Genomic DNA, 10451 nt, shown 5'->3' on the forward strand with positions numbered 1-10451 from the left:
CCGTTTACAGCACTAGTTTCTGAATTTCTAGTTACTCCACACCCACCCTACTTTCAGTACTGTTGTTGTTGGTTTTTTAGTACTGCTGGTCTTTTTAATTCTAGACACCCTGATAGGTGTGTGAAATTATATATCATTATGGTTTTAATATGCATTCACTAATTGACTATTGAGAGCAAGTACCTTTTTCACATACTATGAGATAACCTCTTTTGCCTGTTGTGGTCAGTTGCTCACTTTTTCTATTGGGTTTTCTCTCTTCTAAATGATTTATATGTTGTGAGTCCTCTGTCAGTTATGTAAGTTGCACACATCTCCAGGTTATGGTTTGCTTTTTGCTGGATCTGAGTCCCTGCCTAGGTTGATTTATTTAATCTTTCTATGCTGTCTAGTGGGACATAATAGCTACTCCAAAGAGTTTTGAGAATCAAAGAACGTTATGCATGTGAAAACACCTTATAAGTTCTATTGGTTGTATTGTGTGCAGGTGTTAACTTTATGGTTTATAGATACTGACTGTTTACATAAGTGTGAGTTCTGTATTCTTTTAAATTCTTTTCTTTTGGGGTGCCTGGGTGGCTTAGTTGGTTAAGCATCTGACTGTTGATTTCAGCTAAAGTCATGATCTCAGGGTTGTGAGCTCGAGCCCTGCATTAGGCTCTGCAGCAGGTGTGGAACATGCTTAGGGTTCTCTCTCCCTCTCTGCCCTCCATGTTGTCCTTTCAGTGTGTCTCTGTCTCTTTCAAATAAATAAATAAAATCTTTCCTTCTAACCCAGGCCTATGCTTGATAGTAATTCTATAGGTTAGTCCATCTGAATAGCTTAAATTGAGGTTCTAGTAAAACACATAGAGGTGGTTTCCTTAGAAGGACATTTATTGTTCATTGACATTTCTTTGCCTACTATTGTTATTAATGATGATATCTACTTTGAATATGCATGTAAAATATTTATATTTGTTTTACTAGGCAAAAAGGATAAGTTACGTGTCTACTATTTGTCCTGGTTAAGAAACAAAATACTTCACAATGATCCAGAAGTTGAAAAGAAACAGGGTTGGACAACTGTGGGAGATTTGGAAGGATGTGTACACTATAAAGTTGGTAAGTTCCCAGAGAGTCAGGGGGGTTTGTTTTGCAGGGTTTAGTTAGTGTTGTTTCTGATCCCCCAGCTCATTTCTGCAATTATGTTTTCTAAGGCATCTTCTAAACCTGAAGTGTCATCTAGACTTACAGTGTACTTTAGCGTAACACCGTTCATTCCTGCTGCTCCCTCTTTCCTCACAGTTCATCTTGTAAGTGAGGCTTTTCACCCTTCTTCTTTGATAGTCCACATTTTTCTCCACAAGCTGTGGCCACAAGAACCTCTCTCAGGAAACCTTGCCAAAGGAAAGCCAGCCAATTTGGATTCTTGCTTTGTGCTCCAGGCCTATTCTCCCATTTAGAGGACTTCGAGTCCTTGGCAGTCAGTCACTGATAGAAAGTTTGAGAGTTTGACCAAAGAGCTATGGCTTGTCGTTTTGAATGAAGTGCACTGTGCAGAGCTACTGTGCTCTTAACTACTAAATGAATTAGGCTGGCCAGCCAGTGTTTCATAGCAACTGTCTTGTTTTTGTTTTTTTTGTTGTTGTTGTTGTTGGCTTGCATGCTGTGATTCTTATAAGAGCTCACAGGAATAAAACTAAAACAAATTTTTATGTGTGAAAAAATAAAAATACTGGTACTAATGTTGGAAATAAAGGGGAAATAATGGAGCTTAGCCAAATTAAACTTTTATGGGAGAGATGATACATTATAATAAAATTTGAAATCAGGATTTGAGGAAAACAAGACATGGTCTCTATATACCTATGAATGACCAACCTAAGGGTCTGTTATATACTGATTTCTGCTGATATGTTTTATTTTTTTCTGTTTATAGAGTATATGCTATAGTCAGTTCCTCTGCTTCCAAGAAATTTACAGTCCTTGACATTTTCTTATTTGTGTACTCTGTCTACAACTCTCATATCATTGATTAATAATGATTATAGGAGCTACCCCAAAATTAGAATGATTCTGTGTTACTAGAAAGGTAGTACTATCTCCTTGATTAAATCTTGGGATTAGGATTTTTTGTGTTGTGTTTATGTGAAAGAATTTTTGAGGTGTAATGAGAATCATCTAAGTCTAAATTTGATGAAACAGATCAAAACAGGTGAAATGTACATGAATAGATTATCCTGCAAGGGGAGCTAGAGGCAAATGTTTTAGACAGTGCTGGGCTTTTAATTGAAACAAAACAGCAGTCCTCAGGCCTGTCATTCTTACAAAATGAATCAGAACATTTTCTGAGAAAAGAGTGTGTAATACCATTCATTCATTATCTTTGTACTTTCAGGAAATTATATTCCATTTATCAAGACCTGTGCTATACAGCATAGTTTACCATCAAGAAGAGGGGCTATTTAAATTAAATTAGTTAACGTAAAATAAACTTTAAAATGTAGTTCCTTAGTGGCGCTAGTACATTCCAGGTGGCTATCATATTAACAATACACACATATAAAACCTTTTGATCAAAAAAAAAAACCAAAAAAAAAAACCCTTTTGATCATTGCGGAAAATTTTATTGAACGGCACTGGTTTGGACAACCTCTTTTAATCATTTGTGTCTTGATATTAATGTCAATGATTTATTTGAATAGTGACAATATATGGAATTCAACAAGGAGTGTTACAAAGTTAACAAGTCATCGCTCATGTACAAAGGAATCTGTAGTAGTGTGACTTTGGGTAGCTTATAAAGAAACAGAGCTACATGTGTAGTCACAGGCCCTGAGAGCATCTGGGTTTTCTTTGTTTGTTTACAGTGCTGTGACCACACTTATTTTTTATTTATTTTTTTAATTTAAAAGTTGTTGGTTGATGTATAGTGCACTATTGGTTTCTGGAGTAGAAGTCAGTGGTCCATCACTGATATACAACCCAGAGAGTGTCTGTTTTCAAGCAGAGTTACTGGGCTGCAGGAGAACCACAACAGCTATGTGAAGAAGGCATTTTCAACTAATTTCCTTTACTACTGCTCCTTTTTTACGGAACTTTTTAAGGCAGAATTCAAGTAGTCACTACCTCTGTCAATCAGGAAGTGGTTCAAAGTGATACTTTACTGATAAACCACACTCTTACCCTTTTGAAGTAATACTGAGCCCTTAAGACTTCAGAGTGGTATGGCTGACATTGTTCTTGATTGTTAAATACGTGCAATCTAAGAAGATTAGGAACATTAATGAAAGTACTCACTGATAGTAACCAGAGTATTGGAGTTGAGTCCCATATATCCCATACATTCAGGAACAGCCTGAATCATACATAAAGTATTGGAAAAGGAAACTCTGAGATTTCATCTCTCAGTATTTTTCTCCTGTTGGCCTTAATGACTCAATAGAAGGCATATTTGTAAAGTTTGCAGAAGACAACAGGATTTGGATTTCCATGTTGATTCTGACTTGTGCTTCTCTTGTTTTATTTTTGTTGTTTTCAGTAAAATATGAAAGAATCAAATTTCTGGTAATTGCTTTGAAGAGTTCTGTGGAGGTCTATGCGTGGGCACCCAAGCCATATCACAAATTTATGGCCTTTAAGGTAATAGCATCATGTGTACTTACAAGTAGCATCAGCCATGCACGTGTAACCAAGAACCAGGGCATAAAACTCAAGTTTAAAAACTCTAAGCAGTTAAAACTGATCATTTAAAAAAACTACGTAATGACATAGTGTATAACTATATCGTAAGAGAGGCCATTTCCAATGTAATAAGCTTCACTTTCAGCTTTCTGAGTCCTTAGAATATGAGAAGGAGAAAGCTAAATATGTGGTAGGCACTTTGATTGAAATGTCAATATTGTCACAGAGGAAAGGACAAAATAACACCTTCTCTATGTAAAAAGTAGACTTTGACTTGCTACCTGAGGTCATGCATGTGTGTAAAGATTTAGATATGGTTTTTTTCTTTAAAGATTTTGTTTATTTGACAGAGATCACAAGTAGGCAGAGAGGCAGGCAGAGAGAGAGGAGGAAGCAGACTCCCCGCCGAGCAGAGAGCCCGACTTGGGACCCTGGGATTATGACCTGAGCGGAAGGCAGAGGCTTTAACCCACTGAACCACCCAGGCGCCCCTAGATATGTTTTTGATAACAAAAAAGTACCCAACAGTAGGCAGCTTGAAGGTATATCTCTTCAACAGAGTACTAAAAATTATAGAAATTCTTCATAACATAAGGAATATGTACTATGCATTAAATAGAAAAAGTAAGTTTTAGGGGCGCTAGAGTGGTTCAGTGGGTTAAGCCTGTGCCTTCAGCTCAGGTCATGATCTCAGGGTCCTAGGATCGAGCCCCGCATCAGGCTCTCTGCTCAGCGGGGAGCCTGCTTCCCCCTCTCTCTCTGCCTGCCTCTCTGCCTGCCTCTCTGCCTCCTTGTGATCTCTCTCTCTCTCTCTGTCAAATAAGTAAAAAAATTTTTTTTAATTCTTTAAATAGAAAAAGTAAGTTTTAAAATGTGAATACTCATTTTTGTTTAAGGGAAAAATCTTAGCAGTTTTCTCTGTGGGTATTTTTAGTATTTTTTTTTTTTTATAATTCTGGAGTTTACATTAGATACAAACTTATGAAATTCTTAGTTAAAATTAGTTAAAATGATACTACTATGACATTAGATATTACAAATAACTTGTATAGTAATATATATTAAATATTATAAATAACTTAATAACCTCATTTCTAATATTAGGCAGAAAACCTTAAGCATCCTGAAGCTGTATTAATGCATATCAAGAAGTTAAGAATTTTTCATCCAAAATGATTCTATTCACTTATTTTTTTTTAATTTTTAGTTTTTGGTTCATTTTATTAAGGGTGCACTTCAAGTATTTGGAAAATTGACATATTTAGATTGTTTATTGCTTGATTCCCTAATAAAGCAATATAAATGGAGTTACCATATTTGCTTTAAAAATAAATCCACATATTACTGACTAAAAGTAATTGGTAGGAAAATTGTAGTTCTCTTCTGCGATCTGGTCTTAATATCCTTTATGTACCAAGTGTACTCTCTGAGTTGCTTTTATAAGTATATTGCTTAAGTCTGTCTTGTAAGCTGTAGGTATTGATTCTAATGACGAACTGGGGTCACCCAGTCCGTTACAGGTCTTGCAGGCTCTTCCGGTACAGCGTTTAATTACTATATCACTCTAGTCAAGAAATGAAAGTAGAAGTCTGTATGGTGACTATGATGACCTTACTAAAAATTCTAAATATGTGACTCCTACAACTCCTCCTCTTTCTCCATTGCCTGCATTTGAATAGTTGAATAGTATACTACAGAAGGTCCTGATTATTTACCTTTAGATGTATTTGTCAGCAAGGCAAACAACAGAGTGGAATTCTTGGGCCAACTAGGGGGAATTTGCAGCATCACTTCTGGAAGAATTGTCTTCCAGATGCTGATTGATAGACAAAAAAAATAATAAATTTAAAAAGACTTACTTTCCAGAATATTTTTGTTTATAGTTTTTGCCAGAGTAGCTCAGTAATTGAGTAACTGAGTACCTAGGGTTTGGCTTCTCTAATTTGATCCAGTAAGTTCTGTTCTGTCTTACTACTTCTCTCTTGGTAACTACTTTGTAGTCATTTGGAGAATTGGTACATAAGCCATTGCTGGTGGATCTCACTGTGGAGGAAGGCCAGAGGTTGAAAGTGATCTATGGATCCTGTGCTGGATTCCATGCCGTAGATGTGGATTCAGGATCCGTCTATGACATTTATCTACCAACACACGTAAGAAAGAACCCACACTCTATGGTTGGTTGACTGGCTTCATTTTGTTTTGACTTTTTCTTTACTCTGCTTAATGAACTAACACAAGCAGGGATTCCTTGCTTCCCCTTGGTATGGGGGTGAGTATTTAAACAATATGCCATTTTCAATAGCTAGCCGCATGCTCTGAGACAAGTGGAAATCCATTCTCCTGGCTCTGTGAGGTCCTCCTGAAAAACTGTTAGCCCTGGCTTTGACTAACATGGGATGGATTTGGGGCAGTTGCTGGCAGGCCAGAACATCCCTGGGTTGGGAATGGTTTAGGGAACAAAATTTCTTAATGGAGTCCACAGTCCAGATATGTTTCAGGGGCATCAGAAATGTGAACTCGTAGAGTATATGACCTGTAAAAGGTAGTCTTTGAGATATATGCTACATGGGTTTTCCAAAATTTTATTCAATTGCTATATTTATTCACCAAGAATATAAACCAGTGCATTCACCAGGACAGTCTTTTGAGCATTTTTTGGGGACAGAAATAACCACAAACCTATTTCTCTATACTTTGTTCCTCTTCTGTAGATCCAGTGTAGCATCAAACCCCATGCGATCATCATCCTCCCCAACACGGATGGCATGGAGCTTCTGGTGTGCTATGAAGATGAAGGGGTTTATGTGAATACCTATGGAAGAATCACCAAGGATGTGGTCTTGCAGTGGGGAGAGATGCCAACATCTGTAGGTAGGTATCACTTGGGAAAAGGTAACATTCGTGACAGTGGAAGCCTTCTCTAAAATTGCATATATTTATCACAAGTTTTACCTGTTGTTTAGAGTTTCTGGTCATTTGGCAGAATGGTTAGCAATAGATGGAGAGTAAAATTGTAGACCGTGGGACTGGTTATCATCTATTTTAAAACAAAATCCAAGTAATTATTGAGCACTTTTTAAAACTCTTGTCATTTAATCCTTAAGACATCCAGGGAATAGAACAGATGTTATTGACTGATTTGTGGAAAGTAAGGTGAGACAGAAAAAGGGTAAGGGACTTGTTCTTTCAATTGGCAGAGCCACAGCTTGAAACACAGTCTCTTGATCTTCCAGTGTGCATTTAAGAAAAAAGGGGCAGAAAGGATGGTATCTGAAATTTTCAGTCTATATGCCAGCCTCTTCTGGTTCCATTGCAGTTAGTCACTCTCTTTATCACTTCTTTCCTGCCTTCCTTATGACTGATTTCATAAAAATATGAGCACAGAACTCTGTGCCCAGTGAATCCCTGCTCATGATAAGCATGAACCATCTCAGGAATTCAAATTACCACTTTGCAGGATAAATTTTAAAAGGTTACAAAGGCAGAGTTCCTTAAAAACAAAAGTCATTAAATGCTAGACATTCAGGTGTGTGTATGTATTATGTGAGCTGCATCTTTTCATGGCTATTTCCTTATCTTTAACAATTAAAATATGTTTGTGCCCCCCCCCAAAAAAAAGCATATATTCGATCCAATCAGACGATGGGCTGGGGAGAAAAGGCCATAGAGATCCGATCTGTGGAAACTGGTCACTTGGATGGTGTGTTTATGCACAAAAGGGCTCAAAGACTAAAATTCCTATGTGAACGCAACGACAAGGTAATGGTTTCCTTACAACTTCTTTTTAGCTGCTACTAGCTTTAATAATTGTTTATTTTCCATGGAGTTTGTTGAAGCCTTTTCCTGGGGTTTTTGATAGATTTTGAAATAAATTCATCAAGCAACATTTTAGTAGTGACTTTTTAGACCTCTTTATGGGGGATGGGGTATATTTTATTTTGTGTTTGCTTATAAGGGGACAAGAGATACTTAGCTCCATGGAAGTCATTATGTGTTGGTTTGTTTTTGGTGGTTGTTTTTAACCCCATTAGGTGAGCTGTGTGAGCTGTGTTTGGGTTTAGGGACAGGGAAGGTTAAAGCTGCTAATTTAAATGAAAGGGATTCTTCTGTGATTGGAAGGAACCCCCCTTGGAAATTTGGGTAGGTAAAAGTTTCCTCTCCCCTGATATGCATCAGAAAGATACCACTTGTCTCAAGTCAGAAATACCTGAGCAAATCTTTTTTTATTATTATTAACATATATTATTTGCCCCCAGGGGTATAGGTCTATGAATCATCAGACTTACGCATTTCACAGCATTCACCGTAGCACATACCCTCCCCAGTGTCCATAACTCAGCCACCATATCCCTCCCCTCCCCAACTCCCTGCAACCCTCAGTTTGTTTCCTGAGATTAAGAGTCTCCTATGGTTTGTCTCCTTCCTGATCCCATCTTGTTTCATTTTTTCCCTCCCTACACCCCATGGCCCCCTGCCCTGCCTCTCAAATTCCTCATATCAGAGAGATCATATGATAATTGCCTTTCTTTGATTGACTTATTTTGCTTAGCATAATACCCTCTAGTTCCATTCACGTTGTTGCAAATGGCAAGATTTTATTTCTTTTGATGGCTGCATAGTATTCCATTGTGTGTGTGTGTGTGTACCACATCTTCTTTACCCATTCATCTGTTGATGGACATTTAGATTCTTTCCATAGTTTGGCTCTTGTGGACATTGCTGCTGTAAACATTTGACGGAGCAAATCTTTATGCAGAAGCATGAGCACCTCTTACAGCTGAGATCCCAAGGCTTTAAAGCCCCACATAAAACCTTTGTTTTTCAAAACTGGCCACATCCTTGTCTTTCCAGGGGCTACTTTGTGTCTGGAAGACCCTCCCTAAGTCAGCCTTGGAGTGAAGCAGCTGGATGGCTTAGGGTGTTGTCCCATCCCACCTGCTTTGAGAAGGACATCCTGGTGGGCCTTGCTTTTACCAAGCCCAACTTTCTTTCTCATCTGTCCACCTGGATGGAAATCCTTGACCACCTGAGGCAACCTATTGCAACCTTAGGAATTTGCCTCTTAAGAAGTTTCCACCTCTTACTTCACATTAAAATATATTATATGGCCTAGCCCCTGGCCCACTAATTGACTGCTTAGATTAAATTTAAAAACTCAGCTTGACAAAAGAGCTGTAGCTCTGTCCTTGGCAGCTGGTCCTCGTGCCTAAGTACGTGCTCACTAAATAAGCTGCATCACCCCAGCCCACTTTCCTGCAATCAATCCTATAGCTCATTTACTAATGGAGTTCACATATTTTTCTAATAGCATCTCCCAAATTGTTTACCTTGAAACCCCATACAATCTCTGACTCATTCCAGGATTTTGCCAGCTTTTTGGTTTATATTTTTCTGAGCATATGTAATATAGCCATATCTATAATATTCTTCAAATTTAGGGCATTTAGATATTTTTATTATTTATAATGTTACATCCCTTAAAGTTCATTAATAAAAAGACCCAAAAGCGGGCGCCTGGATGGCTTAGTTGGTTAAGCGACTGCCTTCTGCTCAGGTCATGATCCTGGAGTCCCGGGATCAAGTCCCGCATCAGGCTCCCAGCTCAGCAGGGAGTCTGCTTCTGCCTCTGACCCTCTCCCCTCTCATGCTCTCTCTCTCACTCTCTCTCAAGTAAATAAATAAAGTCTTAAAAAACAAAAATAAATAAAAGGCCCAAAAGTAAATTGTCATAATTTGACTATAGAGTCCTGTGAAATAACTTAATACATTTTAGGTTAGTTTTTTAAAAGAGAAAAAGCAGGTTGCTGAGAAGTCCTCTCCATTGCTCATTGTGTTTTCCAGACACATTTATCTCTTAGATGTTATTAGCAGTGGAGATAAAAAGAAATTGCTCAGTTTCAGAAAAAAAAATTTTTTTTCTTTTGAACTCTCACAATATGGGAGTGTGAGCCTTCTTAGTTGTAATCAAAATTGCCTCCAGAGATGATGACTACTTATATATGATAAATTGATATCATCTCAGATTTTCTTTTGGAAAAGGGCCTTTGGGCTTTTAAGCTTCCTGCATTTAGAAGTGTTGAGGTGTCAGTGACTCTAGGTTATCTGCCTGGGAACCATCGGAAGCATTGCTAGGTTGTGTTTTCATGGTAAATCTCTCACTCTCTTTTTCTCTTGCTTTTGCAGGTCTTCTTTGCCTCTGTTCGGTCTGGGGGCAGCAGTCAGGTTTATTTCATGACGTTAGGCAGGACTTCTCTTCTGAGCTGGTAGATGCAGTGCGATGAGGCTTGCTGGCCCCCAGAGTCTTCAAGATCCTGAGAACTTGGAATTCCTTGCAACTGGAGCTCAGAGCTGCACCGGTTTGGTCCAGGACAGCTGTGTTTGCAGACACCACGTGTGGGGTTTTTGTTTTGTTTTGTTTTGTTTTCGTTTTTGTTTCCTTTCTGCACCTCTTACCAGTTTATCCCCCTTCTCTTCTTTTCCCTACTCAAAAATAAATCAAGGCTGCAATGCAGCTGGTGCTGTTCACATTCTACCATCAGGTGCTATAAGTGTTTGGGATCGAGCATCAGACCAGAAAGCAAACGCCTTTCCTTCAGCTCCAGAATTCCTTGTTTCTGAGTGACTCTGTCTTATGGGTGTCAAAGGTGGAGACTATGAACATGCCATTGGTTTTGTTGGAAATGGGCACATGGAGGTGTAATATGGTGGTCTAACGAGCAGTTTGCTGAAGCAGAGAGCAGATTTAATATAGTAACATTAACAGTGTATTTAATTGACATTTCTTT

At 38.2% G+C, this 10451-nt stretch overlaps 1 protein-coding gene across 27 annotated transcripts in view; it reads left to right on the top strand.

The window, feature by feature from the left end:
- MAP4K4 (mitogen-activated protein kinase kinase kinase kinase 4) overlaps positions 1 to 10198 on the top strand; it is a 189414-nt gene extending 179216 nt beyond the window's left edge. For 14 of the 27 annotated variants that reach the window (XM_032840353.1, XM_032840364.1, XM_032840356.1 and 11 more), the window contains 6 exons: positions 970 to 1104; positions 3524 to 3624; positions 5667 to 5840; positions 6378 to 6537; positions 7286 to 7425; positions 9850 to 10198. In XM_032840353.1, coding sequence (XP_032696244.1) covers positions 970 to 1104; positions 3524 to 3624; positions 5667 to 5840; positions 6378 to 6537; positions 7286 to 7425; positions 9850 to 9933 — 794 coding nt within the window. In that variant the 3' untranslated portion in view covers positions 9934 to 10198. The remainder of the gene's footprint in view (positions 1 to 969; positions 1105 to 3523; positions 3625 to 5666; positions 5841 to 6377; positions 6538 to 7285; positions 7426 to 9849) is intronic. The other 13 variants (XM_032840357.1, XM_032840365.1, XM_032840368.1 and 10 more) reach the window with 1 other exon arrangement.
- The last annotated feature ends 253 nt before the right edge of the window (positions 10199 to 10451 follow it).

This window comes from Lontra canadensis, unplaced genomic scaffold (genome assembly GCF_010015895.1).
Source record: "Lontra canadensis isolate GAN:19392208 unplaced genomic scaffold, GSC_riverotter_1.0 scaffold112, whole genome shotgun sequence".
NCBI lineage: Eukaryota > Metazoa > Chordata > Mammalia > Carnivora > Mustelidae > Lontra > Lontra canadensis.